The sequence below is a fragment of the Procambarus clarkii genome, chromosome 22, assembly GCF_040958095.1.
Source record: "Procambarus clarkii isolate CNS0578487 chromosome 22, FALCON_Pclarkii_2.0, whole genome shotgun sequence".
Lineage (NCBI taxonomy): Eukaryota > Metazoa > Arthropoda > Malacostraca > Decapoda > Cambaridae > Procambarus > Procambarus clarkii.
Genome location: NC_091171.1, coordinates 48,828,822 through 48,853,939, shown reverse-complemented (window position 1 = coordinate 48,853,939; position 25,118 = coordinate 48,828,822). Strand labels below are relative to the sequence as shown.

General features: G+C 41.2%; 1 protein-coding gene across 22 annotated transcripts in view; it reads left to right on the top strand.

Annotated features, from left to right (window-relative positions):
* LOC123759141 (protein polybromo-1) overlaps positions 1-25,118 on the top strand; it is a 98,400-nt gene that overhangs the window by 38,565 nt on the left and 34,717 nt on the right. For 16 of the 22 annotated variants that reach the window (XR_011229365.1, XR_011229363.1, XR_011229361.1 and 13 more), the window contains 9 exons: positions 1,508-1,738; positions 6,005-6,160; positions 6,775-6,968; positions 10,892-11,027; positions 12,876-12,977; positions 14,607-14,783; positions 17,196-17,327; positions 19,144-19,305; positions 24,108-24,271. Coding sequence is in view for 10 of the 22 variants with exons in the window: in XM_069329024.1 (XP_069185125.1) it covers positions 1,508-1,738; positions 6,005-6,160; positions 6,775-6,968; positions 10,892-11,027; positions 12,876-12,977; positions 14,607-14,783; positions 17,196-17,327; positions 19,144-19,305; positions 24,108-24,271 (1,454 nt within the window). In the remaining 12 variants the exon portion in view is untranslated. The remainder of the gene's footprint in view (positions 1-1,507; positions 1,739-6,004; positions 6,161-6,774; positions 6,969-10,891; positions 11,028-12,875; positions 12,978-14,606; positions 14,784-17,195; positions 17,328-19,143; positions 19,306-24,107; positions 24,272-25,118) is intronic. The other 6 variants (XR_011229368.1, XR_011229367.1, XR_011229369.1 and 3 more) reach the window with 1 other exon arrangement.

Here is a 25,118-nt window from a genome sequence, read left to right as displayed (position 1 = left end):
GTATTCACACAGTTAGCAAACAAGTTGAACTGTTTAGTGGTTACCAAGAATAAAATTATTAAGTGGATACGAAATTAAAGTCCAGCATGTCCACAGTACCAGACAAAATCTTTGCCAGTCTTTTAAGAATGTAAAATTTAACGATATCTTGACTTCCATAGTTAATAAATACTTTAGCAGAGTTCCAGCGTCGACCTATAACCTGCAACATGCGGTCATTGTTATTTGTTAATATCCTGGCCACTATGGTTGTCATTTGCTGATTTTCATTATTGCTGTTCTGCTTTTATGCAATTTAAAATGTTTCTGATACACATACAGTATTCAGATGTATGAACAAGTTCTGCTATTGTTTTATTATTACATATTATGCAATGAAGTTATCATGTACTAAGGACCTGCAGTTATCTTCAAATCACAATTTGGTGCTTTCCCTCAGTGTTTCAATCCATGCCTGAGCAACATTTCCAGATAGAACAGCAGCAAATGAGAGGGCTGCAAAACACTTCCTCTTAACTGTACCAGGAAGAGATTTATGTGCAATGTGTTCACATTAGGTTGCAGACCTATATGCAGAACTCGATCCCTATTTTTCAAAAAATGTGTTCATATATTGAGTTATTCAACACAAACACTACAGTGTGTGTAATTACCTAAGTGTAATTACCTAAGTGTAGTTACAGGATGAGAGCTACGCTCGTGGTGTCCCGTCTTCCCAGCACTCTTTGTCATATAACGCTTTGAAACTACTGACGGTCTTGGCCTCCACCACCTTCTCTCCTAACTTGTTCCAACCGTCTACCACTCTGTTTGCGAAAGTGAATTTTCTTATATTTCTTCGGCATCTGTGTTTAGCTAGTTTATATCTATGACCTCTTGTTCTTAAAGTTCCAGGTCTCAGGAAATCTTCCCTATCGATTTTATCAATTCCTGTTACTATTTTGTATGTAGTGATCATATCACCTCTTTTTCTTCTGCCTTCTAGTTTTGGCATATTTAATGCCTCTAACCTCTCCTCGTAGCTCTTGCCCTTCATTTCTGGGAGCCACTTAGTAGCATGTCTTTGCACCTTTTCCAGTTTGTTGATGTGCTTCTTAAGATATGGTCACCACACAACTGCTGCATATTCTAGCTTTGGCCTAACAAAAGTCGTGAACAATTTCTTTAGTATATTGTGTGTGTGTGTGTAAACTAATAACATTTAAGTGAAACAGTGAACATTAAAAGAACCAAGGTGAGCACAGGAGCTAATGTCCCTCCTGTACCAATATGTCGGAAGCTCTCACATGACACCACCAACCAGCTTCTTTTACAGCTCATGAAAGCAGATGGTTTTTATTTTTGTTTGGTACACAGCCCAATTGGTAATTTTTAGGATTAATCCCTAAGGCCCAACATTGAATAGAGCTCATTCAGGGATTGTTTATGAAGCTTTGTTTGAGGTTGTATTAGATAAACCACATACAGGGCAGCTTATTGATTTAAGATTTTGTCTATATTATTTCAGGTCATAAAGCAGCCAATTGATCTTGACCGAATTAATCACAAATGGAAGAATGGAGCCTACGTCACTCTTGATGACATCATGGCCGACCTGACGCTCATGTTCCAGAATGCATGTCGATATAATGAACCAGATTCTCAAATATACCGTGATGCACTTACTCTGCAGCGCCAGGCCCTGGAGGTACGGGGAAGTTGCCAGCTTTTCAGCACACAGAACAAAACTGACATATTGGTAATGGGAAAACGCATCAGTGTTGTGTGAAAGTTGATATGATGTCCCAGGTGGATTTTTACTAGATTACGAGTTCATGTATATTTTCATATCATTGTTTTTTGTTAATTTTTTCTAATAGCACGCACACTTTGTATCAAGGGCTATCATCAGCGAGTCCCTTTTTTTTTATAAATAAATGCATTGAATTAAATGGTTAGGTTTTAGTTAATTGCATGTTCTAATGTGTATGTAGTTCATATATGGTTGTTCCCTAAGATAAGATCCTCTATGTCCTTCTGGACAAGGACTGTGGCAGGCTGATAGGTGATACACTGCATCTGCACACAAGAAATGTTTAAAATGATCATTGCAGGGTTATAAAAGATGTTAATGGGTCGCCGAAAAGAAAGCCTAATACTGTTCAGGTTGAAAAGCAAAAAGTACATTTTGTATAAACTCAAACCTGTGTTGGAGTATTCGCTACAAAATCTCTTAAGACCTAAAATGCTGAACACGACCTTTACTGCCCTCTGTCCGACTAAGAACTTAGTAACCCAAACCACCAACAGATAACAAAGCTTCACTTGTGACATAATCCTTGGGCCACACAATCCTTGGGCCACATTATTTCATATTGTGCTTGTGATATGTTGAAAGACTAGGACCAAAGCTAAGTAAACTTGTTCATCTATTGAATTATAGTTCATTTGTGCAAGTGGTTTATGTGATTCATAAGTAAAGTACAACCTTGATTCAACGCACTATATGGGGCCAACCCCGGTGCGTTGGATTCGTTGCAAGAGCTGACTTTCAAGAGGCGTTTGTGTCAGTGTCTATTTTTCTTGTAAACAATAAAAATGTATTATATTATATACTGTACCTATATATTACTACTCTATTAAAAAATACTGTGTTACAGTTGTTGTTTACCTTATTGTTGGAGTTATGTCCATCTTGAATTCTCGTGGAGTTATGAATGCTGTACAGTAAATACGTAATGTACTGTATTATGCCGTTAGCACTGTATTGATAAGTAGTTCTGCTGTATGTTGAGTACTGCAATACAGTGGTACCTCGGAATGCGATTGTCCCTGTATGCGAGGTTTTCGGAAGGCGAGGTGTATTTACTCCAAAAATTTGTCTCGGAAGGCGATGGTTACTTCGGGAGGCGAGTTTGGACGCGAGTTTGTTGATACGCGTACAGCCGACCTAGCGCGTTCGTCGCCCCTCCGCCCCGCGGCCCCTCAGTTTATTATTGTCTCGCGCTCAGTGACTACCCCCACATCAATTCTTCTCGCGGATTTTCAGTGTTTTGTTTGATTTTTGGTGATTTGTCTATACAATTTGTTATTATATATCTCACCATGGGTCCCAAGAAAGCCAGTGGTAAGGATAAAGGCCAGAAAGCTCATGTGAGGATGACAATAGAGGAGAAACAAGAGATCATTCGGAAGCATGAGAACGGTACACGTGTTGTTGAACTTTGTAGGCAGTACAACAAAGCCACATCAACAATATGCACTATACTTAAGAAGAAAAATAAGATTATGGGTGCTAAAGTGGCAAAAGGAGTAAGAACATTAATGGCACAAAGACCACAAATACTTGAAGAAGTGGAAAAGTTGTTATTAATTTGGATACACGACAAGGAGTTGAGGGGTGATAGTGTTTCGGAGGCCATTATTTGTGAGAAAGCCAGGGTGTTGCACGAAGACCTTCTAAAGAATACCCCTGCAACGAGTGATGCAGATAAGAAAGAGTTTAAGGCAAGCAGGGGCTGGTTTGAAAAATTTAGAAAGAGAAGTGGTATCCATAGTGTTACAAGGCATGGGGTTATGTGATGTGATTATGGAAGGGGACTCCCCTTCCAAACAGTAACTCCTCTCCTCCTCCCCCCTCCTCACCATCTTCCATACGCCTACAGCACTCGACAGCAAGGTAAGTAATAACTGGAACACAGTTTTGTAGGTTTATTTAGATGAATTAGGTAAATTAGGTATAAAAATTTAGTTTGATGTGGGGTTTTTGGGGTAGCCAGGAACGGATTAATTCATTTCCCTTTATTTCTTATGGGGAAATTAACTTCGGAATGCGAGTTTTCGGAAGGCGAGGCGTCTCCAGGAACGGATTAAACTCTTATTCTGAGGTATGCCTGTACAGTTTATGAAAACTATTTTACACTAAAATTACTGTACTGCAACCTTGATTTGAACACTTAACATTATGCACTTAAATGTGACACTTATTCTAACTGTACACTCCACACACGATGTTCTTAGATGTTTGCTTGGTGCTCGCTGCTGCTGTGTTGGCTTCAGCTGCCTCTGAGATGAGTAAACATCCCTCCCACCGGTCGCCGTTTTTTTCGCATTTGTTGCCGCTTAGCTTCTGAACTGGAGTGCTATGCAGCTGGCCCTCCCCTCCCCCTCTCGGGGAGGGGAGGGCTGCGCAAACGAGCAGCGCGGCAGCAGTGTGTTACATTTGCTTGTTTGCTTGTTTTTGTCTTCAGCAGTCACCTTCCTCTTCATTATGAATGTGACACCTTGATATATGTAGAGGTCTTTTGGATCATGGTTTGCTTGACCAGTGGTGTTCCCCCTTGGGTTACTGGATTCTCCATTTCTCTTTCCTCTTATAGGCTCTGCATTTCCTTGTGCTCCATGGAGTGATATCTTCAGTAAACCCTCCCAGAAATCTAGTTTTAAATGTAATAAAATTCCTTTTTCTTGTGGGTCCTATGAGTGGATTTCTGTTACCACTCTTCACTTGGAGGTTTTCGGGTGATGTCTTGGGGCACCACATGACTCAGGTGGTCAGCTGGCTTGTTTTGCTCCAAGGCTCATGTATTTCAACTCTTGCAATAACTGGTTATGATAAGATAGCTGCAAACATATCCTCTAGTCCATAATGTTTGAAAGTTGGCCTTCTTTTTGGCAACTTTATGTGCCAAGATTTGTGCCTGATGTTTTTAGAAGACTTACCATGTTTATGTTGGACATTATTTGCTTCATGTTCCACTGCAGTGACAGTGTTTGGCTTAAGGTCACTTGTCATTCTGTTAGTCTTTTGTCTACTGCTGACTTCCTAACATCTCTGCTGCCTTCAACCGAGTCCCCCTGTATGTTTTTCTTGTCTCATATAGAAGTCTTGCCTCCTAAGGGGTAATTGAATGAGAACAGCTACAAATAGAGCTTTGAGTTGATTGAAGATATCTTTCCAAGCTTAAGCTAGTTAGTTGCTCCTGGTTCCCTTCTGTTCTCAGCATCTTGGGAGTAGTCATGGATTTTTATTTACATGTACCTGTTTTTATTATTCTGTGTTTAATTAAACTTATCTCTAGTGCCACTGTATCATTAATGATCATGCAGAGACCATTTGATAAGCTCCCTGTGAGACCAATGTTGAGATTATTACCAGTCATAACCTTATCCAAAGAACACATTGCTATTTACTTTGAGCAGAAATCAACTGCCTTATGCCCAGAAAGAGGCTTTACTTATTTATGTTAAGCTACATTTTGTCTCTGAAAGGAATTTTTGTATTTTTGCTCTAATCCCTAATTCATTGTGCAAAAATCTAATTCTTGTGCAGTATTTAATTATTCCTCCTCTTGCTTGATCAACACATTAATTCATCAGTATAATTCAATAGTTTGACATCCTCAGTAGGGATTACAGGAAAAGGCCTTCGTGCAATTTATGTATAGTATAGTGATGCAAATAAAGTCCCTATTTTTATTGGACCATATGACTCTCCTGGAGACATTTTAGAACCATTTAAACCTGGCCAGAGGGAGCGGGCAAGACCTTGGTCAATATTGTGAATGGTATTACGAGCAGATGCACCAAAATTTCTACAAATGCACTGATGCCAGGAAATAATCCTAATATTATTATGTTATTAGTTGCTAATGATACCCTAGGAAATTTGGCAGTAGAGTTAATTACTAATATCAACTATTAATTATTAATTATTTTATTAATATCACACAGGCAGTTAAAGGTATTCAATTGAAATTTGGGAAGTCTGTCTTGAAACCATATTGTGTTGTATTGTTTCATTATAACTAATTGTTCTCTTCTTAGCCTCTTCCCATCATCAAGTATGTGATGTCCTAGGCAACTGTTATGGTCATCATTATATAATAATTTGGGTTTGTACCAGTTTTGAATACTGATGGTATCCATTTGGTTCCAGTAAGTAAAATTGTAACATAAGTAGATATACTGTAGTAATGTAGTATTGAAATATTTTTTAGGTATCATTTTTCTTTATACTTGCCAGAAACGACTGGAGATGAATAACTCGGAATCGGTTCCCAATGTTAGTGCGCTAGTTCAGGAACTACTTATGTCACTTTTCATCAGTGTCTTCAACCATGAGGAGGAAGATGGTCGTTACACTGCAGAATCTTTCTTTGAGCTATCTGACTATGAGGAGGTAAGTTTGTCAGTATTTGTAGCATTAATGCAGTTCCCCATCTCCCTCTTGTGCCCTCCTCCCCCTCATCTCCCTCTCTCTTCCTTCCCATCTCCCTCTCGCTTCCTCCCCCCATCTCCTTGCTTTATCTCCCCCATCTCCCTTCCCCCTGTCTTGCTCCCTCCCCCAACCCCCTCTCACTCTCTCCCCCCCCCCCCCGCCATCTCCTTCTCGCTTTCTCCCATCTCCCTCTCACTTTCCTCCCATCTCCCTCTCGCTTCCTCCCCTTGCCATCTCCCTCTCGCTTCCTCCCCTCGCCATCTCCCTCTCGCTTCCTCCCGTCGCCATCTCCCTCTCGCTTCCTCCCCTCGCCATCTCCCTCTCGCTTCCTCCCCTCGCCATCTCCCTCTCGCTTCCTCCCCTTGCCATCTCCCTCTCGCTTCCTCCCCTCGCCATCTCCCTCTCGCTTCCTCTTTCCCTACCATTTCTTCCTGCTTTCACAATCTTAGTGTTCAGAAAAATATGAACTCTAAGTATTAACATTGATAAAATAATATAATGTAAAAAATTCCAAGGTGTAGCATCATAATTGCTACATTTACATGCACGATATTTTATACACTGCTTAATAACAGGTTGATGGTAAAAAGACTCGAGTGCTATCGTTTGACATCATGAAGCGGCACCTGGACAAAAACATGTATACTCGTCTGGATCACTTCCAAGATGACTTGTTTTCCATATGTGAACGTGCTCGCAGGTGTTCTAAGGTGGATTCCCGAACATTCTTAGATGCCATAACATTACAGACGGAATATATGAGAATAAGGTTAGTTTGGTATAAATGCTGTTTATTGATTGGAACACTAGGCATCGCTGGTAGAGACTAGCGAATGGTAAATAGTGATACCTGGGTGTGCTCAACATAATGTGAAATAGAAGCATATATTATTGTACCAATGCAGTAGTGTGCAAATATTTGGATTAAGTAGTCAAATATCAAATATTTAGTAAAAGAATATTTTACTTAGATGTTTATGTATTTCTGTTCTTTCTTTTTCATCGGTCTCACATCAGTAGGCACATTCTCCTGCTACAGTATTTTATATTTTCATTAAACCATGCAGTAGCTCTTTTTCCCTGCCACTCACTAACTTAACAAAACAGGTTCAGAGAAGTATTTGAACTGGGTGAAGTGGTCCTAATTTTCCGAGCAATACTGCAATACTGCAGCAGCAAAACACTTCTTTTTTAGGAGGACCTCTTCTCGGTGGCTCCTGAGATATTTGGAACCTTCCAAATCATTAGGCCAATATTTGCAACCTTGATTGGAACTATATACACATTGGTTGTCTTGGTCCAAATGCTAGTAAGCACCATTCCCTCACTAGCAGATGGCAGTCCTGGTGACCCGAGGGTCCCGGCCAGCCCCCCCCCCATTCATTCATTTCATTTCTTTATTATGCACCCCATACCCATCCAGGGTGGTAGTGGAAAGGGTTACGGAGGCACAAAATCGGTTCAGGAACTGAACCCCACAATTCATTTAGGTAAGCAAGTGACAATCTTGTGAAGCTAGTCACACAATTTTTTAATATTACTTACACATGTACATATATATACATACATATACATATATGTATGTAAGACCACTTATGTAAGACCACTTATGTAAGACCACTTACGTAAGACCACTCCTGGAGTATGCAGCTCCAACCTGGAGTCCATACTTAGTTAAACACACAACAAAGTTAGAGAAGATTCAGAGGTATGCCGCCAGAGTTGGCATATCTCCAAGAACTGAGAGGTACTGTATGAGCTACGAGGAAAGGATAAGGGAGCTGAACCTCACATCACTGGAAAACAGAAGAGTAAGGAGAGACATAATAACCACCTACAAAATTCTCAGGGAAATTGACAGGGTAGACAAAGACAAACTCTTTAGCATGGGTGGAACGTGAACAAGGGGGGACAGGTGGAAGCTTAACACCCAAGTGAGCCACAAAGACATTAGAAAGAACTTTTTCAGTGTCAGAGTAGTTAACAAATGGAATGCATTAACACTTTCGCCCGGGCATGACGCAGCATTGCATCATCCGTTTACTGTCGGTAATGCCGGGGATGACGCAGCATTGCGTCATCCACTCTAAATAATCGCCAAAAATCAGGTTTTTATCCAATTTTTTGGGGACTGGTTTTAAAATGCGCGCCGATGTCTTCCCATGTTCTTTGTTGCGCCTCGTGGCCTGCAGGCGGCTCGGCACACGCCGTCGGCCCATCGTTTTCGCTCCATTGTTGTGACCGATGTCGACTCCCCTCGCATCTCAAATGTGTGAACATTTCGGCTATTTTCTGTGGCTATATTTCTTACTGCGGCTTTAGAAACTATCTACGCTTACTCCACGATGGATAGTGATTATGAACAAGGCCCTTCCAGGAAGAAAATTGCGAAAGAAAGGCTTGAAAAGGGCGGGAATTGGGAGTGTAGCTGGAAGGCGTCTGAGCGCTCACTCGCGGCTAACGCGTGGCCCATCTTCAACTCGTCGGCGGTTGGAGCGTGACCAGGTTTTTTATTTTATATGCTAATGTTCCTCTAGAGAATTCTATTGCGAACCCATTGAGACCAAAATGAAAGACCTAGGACGAAAATTGAGGTGACCAGAGTGAAAATAGTGAAAACATTTTATCGCGTTTGCGTGCTCCTGGGTAACTCGTTCGCAGTTTCTCTGTTTGCTGCGGGTAATTAGCCGGGCTTTTGGAGTTTATATGCATTTAGTGCTGTAGAGAATTCTATTGCAAACACAATGATACCAAATTTAATCTCATAGAACGAGAATTAAGGTGACAAAGTTGAAGAGAGTATACACTTTTCAGAATTTACGCGCGCTCCCGTGACACCCTGGGACCCAAATCGCACAGTTGAGGGGTGGCGTGCGGGGTACGCCAAAGTGTTAAGTAGTGATGTGGTGGAGGCAGACTCCATACACAGTTTCAAATGTAGATATGATGGAGCCCAGTAAGCTCAGGAATCTGTACACCAGTTGATTGACGGTTGAGAGACGGGACCAAAGAGCCAGAGCTCAACCCCCACAAGCACAACTAGGTGAGTACAACTAAGTGAGTACATATCAATAATCTTTTTATATCACAAGTTATTCAACAAAAGACTCGCAACGGTCTCTATATAAGGCACTTTACATCTGTGGTGAATCACACCGTTATTAGTGCTGCTCCACGCCCATCCAACTGACATCCCAAATCTACACAGTAAAATAACAACGTACTGGAGTGAACGATATGGAAGAAAATGCAAGATTGAACCAGTGAAGAGCAGAGGTGCCATAGGCACAATCAGAGAGCACTGTATAAACATCAGAGGTCCGCGGTTGTTCAACGTCCTCCCAGCGAGCATAAGAAATATTGCCGGAACAACCGTGGACATCTTCAAGAGAAAACTGGACGGTTTTCTAAGAGAAGTTCCGGATCAGCCGGGCTGTGGTGGGTACGTGGCCCTGCGGGCCGCTCCAAGCAACAGCCTGGTGGACCAAACTCTCACAAGTCGAGCCTGGCCTCGGGCCGGGCTTGGGGAGTAGAAGAACTCCCAGAACCCCATCAACCAGGTACCAGGTATGAGTGGCAGCTTTTCAGTCATTTGCATGCTGTACCTTAGTAAGCAAACTTTGGATAATTGGCTAAGATTCCTGGTAGTACATCGCTATGAATGAAGTACTTACACATTCCTTGTACACCATTGATGGCTCTCGAACAGTTCATGCATGGATTTTGAACACCGTCGGAAGGAGGATCAGGACAAGGAATGGGAGCAACCAAGGGATCCACTAGAAAGATACATTTTCTGGAGGAGCCTCTAGTGGCTTCCTGAAGATATCTCACTGATATAACTTCCATCTCCCTACTGAGTCACACACTACAAAAGTCCAGTGTTGGCCTACCAGGGACCAGAGCCAGAACCTGGCCCCCATCTCCTCCCCCTCACAGAGACTCAAGAAGCAGGGGATTGTTACGATCTCTCACTGAGAAAATGCCCAGAAAGTAAGAGAAACGGTTCAGACAACTGCAAGGTTCGTAGAAAACAAACCATCGAAACGGCCAAAGCAGATTTATGCTCACATTGTTGCCCCCAGAGTTGGCCTGTTCAATTTCCTGGTTTTGAGGTTGGAGCAGTTGGTGGTCTTGCTGGTGCCCTTTTTGCTCCTCTTGCTTCCACTCGCCGTCTAGTTTTGTTGTGTGGATCACAAACCACTCTTGCTTCAGTGGCCGCCCCTGTTTGTTCCTGTTTCCTTGGTTCTTTATTCCTAGACACGTTTTATCCCAGGTTGTCAGCAGTGTTGTTACATGTAGCCTGCCTTCAGTCTGCCTTAGGGCCTGTGATGGTTGGCCAAAACCATCTTCATGGTTTTGGCCATTGTGTTTGCTAACATGTCTTCGGTTCTTATATGGGGTTAGGTTTTTGAGGTCTGTCTGTCTCCTTCCTTTTATGTTCTTTGTTTTCTATCTTCTCTCTTTGGCAACTTCAGGGGGCCTCCAGTGACTCCTGTAGAGACCCAGCATTGAATATAATGCCATGTTTGTTTCTGGTGGGGTTTACTGGCTTCACGATTATCCCCTTTCCTTACTCAGTGTACACTACCACACATACTACACGTAAACTTCTTTTCCTACACGGTTCTATTTTCACCCCATGAAAATAAAGAGATTCTGTGATGATAAATGTTTTTTTTATCTTATTAGAGATGAAGTGTGTAACCACGGGGCAACTCTTCAGTCTCAAGCTTTGACATATACGGAGGTGGAGTTGAATAACCAGCTGGAACAGATGCGAAATCAGCGAGGACTGGAACAGGAAGGGGAAGATGAAGATTCTAAGGTTGGATATGCAAGTTTTTGGCTTTAAGTTCATATGATGATGTAATAATGAAATCAAAGTATTAATTTATATTATCAAAAATTAATTGGTTAGCTTCCATGAATTTTTAAAACCCAAATAGTGAGAAAAACTCGACAAGTCAATGTGTAATTCTGCAAAGTTATGAGAAATTATATAATAAATTATTGTGACAGCTTTGATGAAGCCCACACAGTTGAAACAATATGTAAATAGTCTACTCGTGTGTTGGTGCTTACCTTTATATTATTATAGAAGAAGCATAATTAGCTCATACAGAATATGTGGAAGACAGTTGTAAAAGATGATTTCTTAAGTTTTGTGTTTAAAATGTTTGTAAATTGAATTAAAAATGTAAAATTCAAGGTTGAAATGTATGTATGTGTGCATTTGTTGAACTTGTGCTGCCCCACCTAGTTGTACTCGCCTTGTTGTGCTTGTGGGGGTTGAGCTTCAGCTCTTTGGTCCTGCCTTTGTGTCAATCAACTGGTAATTACCTAAGTGTAGTTACAGGATGAGAGCTACACTCGTGGTGTCACGTCTTCCCAGTACTCTTTGTAGTATAACATTTTGAAACTACTGATGGTTTTGGCCTCCACAACTTTCTCACTTAGCTTGTTCCAACTGTATATCACTCTGTTTGCAAAAGAAAACTTTCTAATGTGTTTTCAGCACCTTGTTTGCAAAAGAAAACTTTCTAATGTTTTTTCAGCACCTTATTTTCCTGAGGTTGAATCTGTGTCCTCTCTTGATCATGATGTTGCTGGTTTAAGGAATTCCTCCTTGTCAATTTGGTCGAGTCCTGTTAGAATTTTGTATGTGGTGATCATATCACCTCTTTCTTCTGTCTTTTAGTTTTGACATGTTTAATGTCTGTAGTCTCTCCTCGTAACTCTTGTTGAAACCATTTTGTAGCATGCCACTGAATCTATTCCAGTTTCTTTATGTGCTTCTTGAGATTTAGGCACCATACAACTGCTGCATATTCCAGTTTTGGTCTCACGATAGTCATGAACAGTTTCTTTAGTATTTCACTATCGATATAATTAAAAGCAAGTCTGAAGTTGGAAAGTGGCGCATACGCTCCTCTCACAATGTTCTTTGTGTTCCTCAGGTGACAGCTTACTATCCAAAACCATCCCCAGGTCTTGTTCTTTATTAGTGTTCTGTAATTCCATTCCATATAATTTGTAAGTTGTGTGTGGTCTATTTTATCTGAATCCACATTCTATAACATGGCATTTATTCACATTGAATTCCATTTGCCACTTTACGCTCCAAGCACTTATTTTATTTAGATCACTTTGAAGGTCATTGCAATCGTCTGTCTCCCCTATCTTCCCCAGTATCTTAGCATCATCCGCAAATATGTTCAAATAATTCTGTATTCCTTCTGGTAGATCGTTTATGTAGACGATGAACATTACTGTTCTCTTTTCTCCCAATCTATCTTCCCGTTGTTGAAGTCTCCCATAATTTGTAGTCCGGATCCATTCCTGCTAGCGACAGAAGCTGTTGTCTCTATTATGTTTGTGATAATTGTGTGTGTAATTACCTAAGTGTAGTTACAGGATGAGAGCTAAGCTCGTGGTGTCCCGTCTTCCCAGCACTCTTTGTCATATAACGCTTTGAAACTACTGACTTTCTTGGCCTCCACCACCTTCTCCCCTAACTTGTTCCAACTGTCGCGTGTGTGTGTGTGTGTGTGTGTGTGTGTGTGTGTGTGTGTGTGTGTGTGTGTGTGTGTGTGTGTGTGTGTGTGTGTATTGGGTACGGGGTGCATGTGTGGAAGTCACATGAAAAATATATACAGCTCATTGTTTGTTTCAGCCTCCTCCGCAGCCCACCGATGGAACTAACAACAGCAGTTTAAGTTATAATGAGGTCCAGTACTTTGTTGGAGACTTCGTATACCTCTCTCCTCCAGATAAGGTATACAAAAATCTTTATTCATTGACATATGGTTGAGTACATTAGCCAAGATTATGCATCTGATACTTGTTTAATGTAGAGAGTATAAAAGGGTCTTAATACTACAATTGACTTCACTCTTGACTCTCAATTGAAGATCTTGGGTTTGATTTCTAATTGGGACAGAAATGGCTGGGCTCATTTACTTTCCCCCTAATGATTTCGGTTCACCTGTTAGCAAATTAAGTGCAGTAGGCATCTGTTGTGGAATTACTGTACATCTTGGGGAAAATTAGTAGTACAACGAATCGAAACCTCGATAGAGGCCTGAAGTATACTGTATATACCATATATATACTGTATACACTTGAGAGATGAGCCAGGATGTGAATGGAAACTGAGGATTTTGTAAGTGTCATAAATAAGGTGTATTTCAATATAATTTAGTTGCTGCCGAGTTGTGGGACTAAATTGTACTGACTATAGTGTTTATTCTCATCGTGTTAGACATAAGCAAAGACACATACTGTACTATTGTACTTTATCACCCTTTGCAGATGATGCTAGAAAACTGATGTAAATCAGCTTTTATCAATGGATCACTGAAAATAATGTGATGGCTTTTAAGACACTAGTCCTCTCTAGGTTGGAATATTGTTGCACAATAACAGTCCCATTGATAGCTGGAGGAATTACTGATCTGGAGATTGTGAAAATCTCTTTTACTGCCAGAATCCACTCAATAAAACATCTAAATTATAGAGACTATTTCCCTATAATTTAGGGAATTTCCCTAATTAAATTAATATAATTTCCTTATAAGAAATCAGTTCAGTAGGAGACACTATTGCTAGAAGAATATATGTATATATTGGTTATATAAGTTTTTAAAATTGACAAGAGATGGGCAGGGGGCAATTTAATATTGAAACATGTAGTCCTGAGCTAAGGTAACAAAAATATTTACCAGATGTCACCTAGACAATGTTGTAATTGACAAGTCTGAAAGCAAAAGTATTTAGGAGTCATGATTCACTTTGAGTTGGTGTGGTTTTCATTCATCCCGATACGGGCCCTGTTACCCCTGAAGATTAAGTTTCGAGGCTAGGGCATGGGGAAATAAACTGTTATGTGGTGAAATTTCTCTATGCCTAGGTTCTTGTGATGGTAGTTCATCATATGATAGATTTAAATTCAAAACATATTCACTGAACTTGGCCTATAAAAAGTGGAATATATTAGGCTATAACACCCTTATTATGAATGATCATGTTTCTCATGGCAACATTAGAAGACATAGCAGGTATTTTGGGAAAGCCATTGAGCATATTTAAAATAAAATTCTATGGTTTATTTTCATTTTATGTTTTTTTGTGATAAAATGTAGAAAATTTGGTGATGCAGCCAAAAAGGGGGAAATTTTCCATAAATTTGGATTTCGTTTGAATTTGGATGTCAGTATTTAGGGTCCAGGTTCCATTTTGATCCCTGATGGGGATTGGGCTGAAAAAATGGTGTTGTAACCAAGAGAGTTAACAAAACCTTCAGTAAAATTATATATTTAGCTAATGGTTTAATTCATTTGAAATATCCTCATATTGTGGCTTTTATTGTCATATCCAGATTCAGCCATTGATTTTTTTTTTTCAGAACTGTGACTATCCCATTCTGCACATAGAGCGGCTGTGGACAAACAGTGAGGGCCGACAGATGGTTTATGGCTGTAATTACTACCGGCCAGCAGAAACATTTCATCAGCCAAACCGCAAATTTTTTGAGCAAGAAGTGTTTAAAACAGACCAGCATCATGCATACCCACTGACTGAGGTATGTATAGCTTAGTAGTACTGTATTGCTATTCGTTACATTGTAAAACGTCCTTTAACTTGCATCTTTTGATCAGTGACAGTATTTGAATCGATGGCCAGATAAGACTTGCAGAAGTAGCCAAAGGATCAGAGACAAGGCAGATACTATTGACAATAGTGATAGATGATGTTAGAACAAAGCAGATACTATTGACAATAGTGATAGATGATGTTAGAACAAAGCAGACACTATTGACAATAGTGATAGATGATGTTAGAACAAAGCAGACACTATTGACAATAGTGATAGATGATGTTAGAACAAAGCAGACACTATTGACAATAGTGATAGATGATGTTAGAACAAAGCAGACACTATTGACAATAGTGATAGATGATGTTAGAACAAAGCAGATAACTGTTCGAAACAAGAAATGAAGAGGGCCACGTGGTAGGAGAGAAAAAATGGTGACTGGGAGGAGTTGAAAGGAATCCTTGGCAGAGTACAGGCAAGTGTACTTCTTTCTACCCCAAAAAGTAGAAAACTTATGAAGTTCTGGGGCACACTGGGGCTAACATGTTTGTTTATATGTCACACCTTGGATGTGAGTCATAGTCTGGTTGTTTTGGCTGCACTTGGTGTGTCATCTGGTGAGTGGCCTCAGTAACTGGGTGTCCTGCTTGGTTAGCTGTCTGTAGGCACTGATAATCCCCTCGTGGGTCTTTGGTGTGGTTGGTTCGTCCCATTGAACCTGCACCCTGCTATGTGCGAGTTTGAAGGGTGTTCATTATCTTGGTTACCAAAAGATAGTTATTCTTTCTACCTCTGTCAAGCTGCCTGATCATAAGTATGCACTGATACATTTGTGTCACTAAGATGTGCACTGTAATATTTGCTTAGAACAATTAAACATTGGTTTTGCTGTTATTACACTTTGTACACTCTATATGTATAACTATATACATTTTCATGCTCAATTTTGAACCATTAAGTCGTTCTGGTGGGTGTGGTGATCTTATAACATGTTATCGCAGTTTAGCTTAGCTCTGCATGTTTTGCATGAAATATTAACTGCATGGTTTTCCAAGGGAAGCCCCTTTGTGTCTCCCTGAAATTATTATCACTGATAGTGTTCCAACTACTAGGTCACACATTTCTGTCCAGGTGTTGGACGAAGACTGCAGTTTTACCCCAGAACTTTCATGACAAGCTTCTGGGGCTGAGGGGGAGCCCAAGAAATGTTCATGGTTACCCTTCAACCTCTCTTGTACTTTGATTCCCCTCTCCAGAGGGTCTTTTGCTTCAGAGGGGGGGGGAGGGGGAGGGGGAATAACTTTTCATATCTCCTACACATGATTATGATCATTTGGCCGCTCTGCTTGGGGTTGGTTCCGGGTCCCATTTGGTGTCTTGCAATTGTTGTATTTCCCGAGGTTTCTGTTTATGGCATTTCTCCTTCAGTGGCCTATGCGGATTTGTTTCTGTACCACCTGCAGATTTTGGATCTCTCTTCAACCAGTGAAGCCTCCAGCAAGGCAAGGATCTTCAACAAGTGAAGCCTCGCCAGCAAGCCAAGGCCCTTCAACCAGTGAAGCCTCACCATGAGAGCCAAGGCCCTTCAACCAGTGAAGCCTCGCCATGCAAGCCAAGGCCCTTCAACCAGTGAAACCTCACCATGAGAGCCAAGGCCCTTCAACCAGTGAAGCCTCACCATGAGAGCCAAGGCCCTTCAACCAGTGAAGCCTCACCATGAGAGCCAAGGCCCTTCAACCAGTGAAGCCTCACCATGAGAGCCAAGGCCCTTCAACCAGTGAAGCCTCACCATGAGAGCCAAGGCCCTTCAACCAGTGAAGCCTCAGCAGCTGGCCATCAAAACTGGCCTTGCCGAGCTTATGTATAGTAATTAGTGTTGGGTTGTGTTAGGTTTGGTAATTGAACAATATTAAAGCTTTTCATCAAGCAAGCTGACGAACTCCAACAGGGTAAGTTGAAATTTCTGTTGATTTTCAATAAATTATTTGTGATCTGTATGTGTTGTACATGAAGATTCTCCCCTAATCATGTAATTTTGTGTTTATTGCGTGTGGAAATGCAAAGTACTGTATGTTGGTTGTGGTACTGACAATTAAGAATACGTTCATTTTTGGACTCTTCCTGTAAAAAGTTTGCTAATTCTGGTGCTCGGCTTACTCATGGGGGGCGGGTTTCATATGATCCAGATTACCGAGTGTAGACAGTATATATAAGATTATTTCTATTTATTATTATTATTGATTATATTACTGGTACTCATATGGATTATTGATTATTGTAGAGAAATATCCTAAAACCAAAAATTCAGGTACATTACTGGAACAAAACAATAGCCATTGATATTTATAGTCGCTGCATTAATTGTTATGAGCAATATTTTTGTCGCCCTTATATCAGGTAATTGGAAAGTGTTACGTGCTGCCTCTGCTTGACTACATAAAGATGAAGCCAGAAGGTGTAGACCAAAAGGATGTATTTGTGTGTGAATCTCGCTACAACAGCCGCAATAGATTCTTCAAAAAAATCAAGGTTAGATGAATTTGTAATGTATTTCAATATGGTGCAGATCCCATTTTGTACACAAAAACCTAGTTTTAACTCTGTGGATGCATTTCTGGAAACTGGAGTGCTAACTGAATCTGTACTGTTGGAGGTCATTACTGTATTGTATAGTCCCACGAGATAGGTTGCTGACATTTAAATTAATAACCCAGAACAAAACATTAGATTTTTTTGGTTAATTTAGCAATAGTATAGATAATAGACATAGTTTAATAAGTACATTTTGTATTTGAAATGAACTATGAAAGAAATAATAAATACACAGCTGATATACTTACTGGTTTACATTGTGTACTCTGTACAAGGTGAACTTTGCAGCACTGAGAAAGAAGTTTGTAGCTACTGAGGTAAAGATGGGCCAGATTGTTGCTCATTTTTCGAAGAGGTGCTATATTATGGACCATCATACTTCTTGAATAAAGTATCAAGGGTTTATTTGCAAGCTTAAAGCTGGTACTCCCTCAGCAGCTCATTGTAGCACTATGTTGAATCAACAGCAGCTCTCTTCACGGTAGTGCCACAGTAAAAAAAAAAAAAAAAAGAATCCAACATTTTCATTAAGTCTATACTCTTATTGATTCCTTATTTCAAAACACGTGTGGTTAGGTTTCTCTGGCACAGACAATAAGTCACAATAACCTGTCTGAAAATTAAGACACCCAATGTACAAATCTGAAAATAAAAGTATTGATGCAATTGTGGTCCATCCACAATTTCTACACTTCAGAATTTTTACATTCTGGTGTAGAAATAGAAATGCACTTCAGAATTTCTTCACTGGTGTAGAAATAGGAAGTGCAGGCCAATGCCAGGGAAGGTAATCCTGAAACAAAGTTGGGGCAAACTAATCGGCAAAGTACAAGGAAGATGGGGATCAAAAGCAATAATGGAGTGTAATGAAAACAGAAATGCTAATCATGGCAACATCTCTGGGAGACAACAAAATCCCAATAAACACTAACCCCACTTGGCTCAAAAAAAAAAAAATAGTCTTAGCAGAAGAGTAGTGATGTAAGGCAGGCTGGACCAGTGAGTGATGAGAGTGCATCTAGTAGTGCACTTTGGCTCCAGAATGGATGGAGGTGTTTTTATGAATATAAAATGGGGGTGTCTTTAATCCTCTGTATGTATACTGATTTAATAATTCTTGTGCTGGGGCCTCCCCACCAAATGAAAGGGGGGAGATAGGGTAATAAGTGGTTATTATGAAATAGGTAGGATTAGTGAAATTTTGACTTATTATTAGCCTTTAAATACTGATCACTATTCCAGGAATTTGCTAATGAAAGCAAGGTGGGAATTCTTGTCTACAAAATAAAAAGTGTTGACCAAACCACACACTAGAAGATGAAAAGACGACGACGTTTCGGTCTGTCCTGGACCATTATCAAGTCGATTGTCTTGATAATGGTGCTGAACGGACATAAACGTCGCCGTCTTTTCATCTTCCAGTGTGTGGTTTGGGCAACATTCTTCACTCACGTTATTGTGATTCATCATCTGCTTAAAAAAAATCAGTATTAATGTTAAATAATTTAATTAGAAATTGTTTTTCTTTATTTTCTTTTATGCAATATTTAATATTTTCTGCAATTATAGTTATATCAAGCCGGTAGTTTTAATTTTGTATTGTACTTTGACAAATTCAGTCCTTCGAGGTACTTGGTTATGCAATAGTAAATTCGTATGATTGTTATCAAGAAAGGGCTAAATAGGATTTTTTAATGGAATTTTTTTTTTCATATCCTCATATATATTATTTATATATTGTTTTGTTTACCAGTCCTTCCCATTCAATGTGGGGGAACGTGTTAGGATAGTGGAGAGGCCAGAGCCCCTAGAGATGAAGAGGGTTGACTCTGTTTTCAAAGAGAGAATAGAACGCCACAAAGAAGAACTTGCCGAGCTAGACGAAGAAACAAAGGTCATTCGTCGCCAACTTCCGGTAATACACTGCTATGCATGTTAAATATTTTGTAACCCTTTTGTAGTCCTTTAACCATGGTTAAAGAACTTTATTCTTGGCAATCAATCAATTATAAACAACCACATGTAGATAAAAATGTCTATCATTAAACTTACTAAATCATCACTTTTCCCCTTATAAAAGCTCCATAATTAATAGATTGCCAAGATTAAAGTTCTATAACCATGGTGATACCTTGGACTTTGTATTTTCATTGTGTACATAAAATACTGTCTCATCATTTCACAGTAAAGAGTGATGTACCAGTTATAGTTTCTTCCAAGTATTGCTATCCCTGCACAGCCCTGTCATTACCTGAGATTTAATTCCAGAGAATACTATCATGCCTTGTAATCTTAATTTAAATTGCAATAGATGAACAAACTTTTACATAAGTTATTTGTATACCTTCATTGTTAAACATTTTTACAAGGACTCCAAGGTAGCTCCCTGTTCCTAGCTACTCTGGGTAGTTCCTGACCCTTCTAGTCACACCAGCCCCTGACAAGTCAATGAAAGCCTTACAGCAACCAGTGATCACCTTCACCAAAATAACAGCCACCAGATAAGTAGTATGAAACAAAACAGGCAAGAACAATGTAAGTCAACAACTTGGAATGCGATCCACCCAGTAGTTAAGTAATTCACCCTCTAGTTCCAACTGCCCACCACCAGGTGGCAGTCCTCGGAGCTCACGGATTATTCAACGACACACACAGTTGCCTGATGCAACCACAATCATTACTGCTCCCCTATAGTCCCCTATACCCTTTAGGTCCCAGATTTTGGGACCATTTGGTAATGTACCGTACCAACTAGGTGTGGTAACAATTAACTACCTCAAAAGCCCACCTAGAAAGCCAGTATTGAATATATAATTAATCCCTGGGCTGCACATCTAACATCCCCATGATGCGCAAGAAAAAAAAATTCTGAATTTTTTCTTTGACATTGTTAATTAGCCTCCAGGAAGTTCAAAAATCTAAATAAAAAGTGTCTTCCTCTTGTGGTTTAGCTGTAGTGACCCAGAGAAGTTGTGTTTTTTTTTTTATGTAAATGAGGTAAGGTGCTGTGTGGGAATAACTTTGTGGATTTATTTTTGTTGTTTCTCACTTTATTTATTTTGTTTTCTCTGGGAGGCCCCTTTGGCTCCCTGGAACTATCGGGTTAATATGCGAATCATTAGACCGGGGCATTAATCTATGGAGTTCAGCCTACCGGGGACCACTAACCAGAACCTGGCCCCACCACAAAGAGGTGCAGAGAGCAATGATCCTAGAAAACCCTCCTGTTGTTGGAGGTTTTCCTAATCTGCCATCAAACGGGGGTTAGGCACTCAAAAAGGTAAGCATAACAAAACAGACCCCACATGTTAAAAATTGCAACCGAAAACTGAACAGAGATGCAGAGCTCCCTCCAATCCCAAGGAAACAAGCAATCAGGCAAACATCACACTGCAGTGTTTGCCTTTGTGGTGTCCTCTGCGGTGTCGTCGTGTGTGGTGCCAGGTGTCCTCAAGAGTACTGGGGCTGCATGCGTTTAGGGGGCATCCTTCCCTAAGTGCCCTGTGAGTACTACCCTTGCATGTTCGGGTTCTCTTCCCCAGGTGCATTCGGGAACCAATTCCATAGAGATTTTTGCTGCTCGGCACTTACCCCACCCTTGGGGCCAGCTGGGGTTTTGTGGCCCTTGTTTGGCCTTTGGTAGAAACTGGTATCGTGCTGGTTGAAGCATCAAGGTGTTGTGAAACCTGCCTATCTACGCGGTGGCTGGTTCCCATTTCCTCTGGAGACATTGTACTTTTGAAGGGTTTTTCTTCAGAACAAGAGGGTTCTGTTCCAGGTTTGAACTTGGTTGGGTCTTGTTTGTGACACTCGGACCGCTTCCATGTCTCTCCCTGTGGAGGTGTTACTGCGGCTGCAGTCCCACCCTCAGCTGTTTTGGGGGTGAGAGTGGGGACTTCCTCTTCGGGTTTTTCAGGGTCCAGTGCCTTGGCGCCTCCCCAGCCCTTCGTTCGATGTGTTCATGGACCCATCGTCTTTTGGCTGGGGCTTTGTGACCAGTGCTCACCAGGCTGGCCAGGGGCGGTGGGGGTCCATCCTTCCGTCGGGCTCACAGCACGGTGCGAGAGTTCGCGGCTGTTTGGCTGTCGCTTTGGAGAGTTCAGGTCGCTCGGGGTTCGACCATTTGGCTCCATTTGGACTGTTCTCCAGTGGTTCATTGCCTGAACCTCAGGGTTTCTCTTCGGTCCTTGCCTCTTTGGTGCTGGTTGTTTCGAGTGGCTCGCCTGCTGGCTTCTCAGGGTTTGGCTCTCCATGCAGTTCATATCCGGAGTGTCCAACGTCCTGGCAGACGGCCTTGTCTCAGTTCATTCCACTGTCCACAGAATAGACAGATGATGCTGACTCCTTCAGTTGGCTCTGCCAGATGTATGGACTCCTGGAAGAGGACCTTTTCATGTCGGCGTGGTCTTGGTGTCTCCCGTTATATGTGGTGCCCTTTCTTGACTATGAGACTTTCGCGGTGGACGCCTTTCCGTAGGACTGGTCGAGGTGGGGTTACCTGTATCTCTTTCCTCAGGTCCAGCTGTTGCTGCTGGTTCTGGCTCAGTTGGAGTCTTACCACAGGAGAGTAATCCTCGTGGCCCCTTGGTGGATGGCCCAGCCTTTGTTTCTGGCGCAGCTTGCTCGATGTCTTAACTTGGGGCATTTTCCCCGACTCTGCCTCTTCCAGCAGGTCGGTTTGGTTTGATACAAGGCTGATTTGGTCTTCTCTGTGCTTCACGTTTGGTCTTTTTGACGCGGGTTTATCACCATTTGTATGGTGATCAGGTGGCTTCGTTGATGGTGTCCCACCTGAGAGCATCGTCTCTGTGGCAGTGTGAAGGTTCCTGGTGTTCTTTATGCCATTTTCTCTCTCTCTCTCTTCGTAGGTTGTCTTCTATTTCTGATGGGGTTGTTTTGTCCTTTCTGTGTTGGCTTTTTCAGGACTGTCATTTGATGCCTAATGCTGTCACCTTGTATTGTGTGGCATTGGCGGAGCCGCTCCAGCTTGCATTCAGGGTGGATGTTACTTCTGCCCCGTTCTGTAAGCTTTCTTGTGCTTTGTTTCATCTTTGACCTGGTCATGTGCCACCTAAGCCATCCGGGTCCTTGGACAGGGTGCTCTTCTATATTTTTCTTCCCTTTGGTTCAAGATTGTTTTTCCAAGGCTCTGTTTTTGTTGGCATTGGCCTCTGGGGGTTGGGTTGGTGAGCTACATGCTCTCCTCTGGCCCAGGGGTTTTTGCTCCTTCGGTCCTGTTAGTGGGTTTCTTCGGTTGTAGCCTTCTTTCTTTTCTGGTGAAGAATGAGACGGATGCTTTCCAGAGGAGTCCTTGGGTTATTGATGCTTGGTTGGTCTGGCTGCGGGTGCATCTTGTCTTGTGTTCGGTTGTGGCTCTTCACCATTACCTGAGTGCTTTGGCTTCTGTGGCCAGGGATGCGCTTTGGGTTGATCCGGTTTCCCTCGTTCCCTGTTCCAGGACTCTGGGTCTCCCAGGTTGTCCGCAGGGTTACTAAGTCTAACCAGCCTGCAGTGTATCCTCATGCCCATGACATAAGGAAGTTTGCTGCATTGGCTGCCGTGTTTAGCAACATGTCTTGGGCTGATATTTGGGCATGGGGATTTTGGAGGTCGAACAGGGTCCTGGCCTCCCGATATTTGGTTAATGTTCTTGGGCCTGGGCTTTCTTGTGTTGCTTTGGGTCGCAGGTTGCAGCGAGTTGTCTCGACTTCGCATTGAGGAGTGTGTGGCGGCCGCCTCCTGGGTAAGTCCCTCTTTTCCTTAGCTTTGATTATCTAGCTCCGCGGAGCTGAAGGGGAAACCACAGAAAACCAGCGTTGAATGTAATGAAATGCCATTTTCTGGGCGAGTCCCAGAGGCTCCCTGGCAACCCTCCCTCCCTTCCTCCAGTCGGCACTTTTTCTGTGGTTGATACTTAGCCTCCGAACTGGAGTGGCTGGGTCGCCGGCTTGAGGGGGGGGTGCATGTCTTCCGTGTTGTTGACTTGCCTTGCTGTTACCTGTTCTGTTTCATCCTACTTTTCTGGTACTTACTCTGGTGGAGAGGGTGATATGTAATCCTCCTGGTACCTCTCTGATGAAGAGGGGGGGGGGTGGCATGTTTTGACCTCTGGTTCCCAAGTAGGCTTTTATTGACTTGCAAGGACCTGGTGTGGCTGGATTGGTGAGAAGTTACCAGAGCAGCTAGCAACAGGGCGGCACTTCGGACCCATCGGAAAGAGATATTTCATTGCATTCAATGCCGGTTTTTCTTAACCATTCATTATCATATAAATTTATTCTTTGTAAATTAGACCGTATGTGAAAAATTATATTGAAGAGATGGACTAAATTAAAGAAGTGTGTGAAACTGAAATATGATGTGGAAAATAGTCAAGTAATTTTACACCAGCATCAATCTTAGGCATGCAGTAATATGTAACAACATTAAATGAGGAAAGTTATGTCATATTACGCGGACTAACGATCAGTAAAAATATTAAATCGTGGTAAATAATATTTTGAAAATTATATTAATAAAAAACATAAATTTGGAATAAATCTAGATCTAAAATTTATAGTTATAGATACATCATGTTCTTAGATGAAAGGCTGCATGTGCTTAGTTTATAAACATGAATGTTGCCTTATGCTAAGTGAAATATATATTCCCACACTATTTTGTTGTAGATAAATTAGAAGGTAGATTCATCATATTTGAAAATTTGTTAATTTGCAGAATGTGGTGAAATCTCAGCCAGATGGAATGTCGGGTCACACATATTACGAGCAATATAATATTTCATCAGGAGCCATTAAGCTTGGAGATTATGTGTATGTCAGAGGACGAGAATCTGGCAAGAAGTCAATTAGACAAATATGTCAACTATGGGTTACACCTGAGTAAGTTATTTATTGATATTGTATTTTTTGTAGTATTGTTGTTGTGTGTGTATGTGCACAGAGTATTTTACTTAAGGGAAATAGTACAAAGGAGCACAGATCAAATTTGAATATGCAAAGTATTCATAAAAACCTCAAAGTATCTCTTCAAAGTGAGTATTGGTCGAAAAGAGCAGTGATGTAGAGAGAGAACTTTATTGATGTTTTGCCAGCTAGTATTTTATCTGATGTGTGTCTTTATAGGTGAAGTTTTTATCTTCAATTAAGAATACTTCTACTTAGTGCTTCACTACGTGTAATAAGGGTGTTAAAAAGACCCTACATAGAATTACATAGATCCTCGTTAGCATAGACCCTGGCCAGGTGCTAGAGAAAAACAATGACTATAATACCAATGGAAGTGGTTAGGAGAAAGCTCCTGCTGCAACCATGCTTGATCCACCATTCCTGATGAGAACAAAAGTGTGGGAAAATGGTAAGGTAAGGTAAGGTAAGGCAATTATCAGAAGAAAACACTGAAGTGGAAGGTGGGGTATGTGAACAGTAATGAGAGTAACCATTCATACTAGAAGATGATCTAAAACTGCAAGGAGAATGAGGAAATCTGAAGTATGGGAAGCCACCTTACTAAGTAATTATATTGAAAACATTTCTAGTGTAGCACATAAACATCAGATCTCTGCCAAACAGATGGAAGGCTTTTGTTTCACATTGGCTAAAGACAAAGGCAATTTTGGCACTGGTATATGGAGTTACCATGAACCCACATCACCGGACAGGGCAAGGGCAAATATTGCTCTATTAAATATATAAAAAGTTTGTTTAGACTTCTTTCCACTTCAAAGTG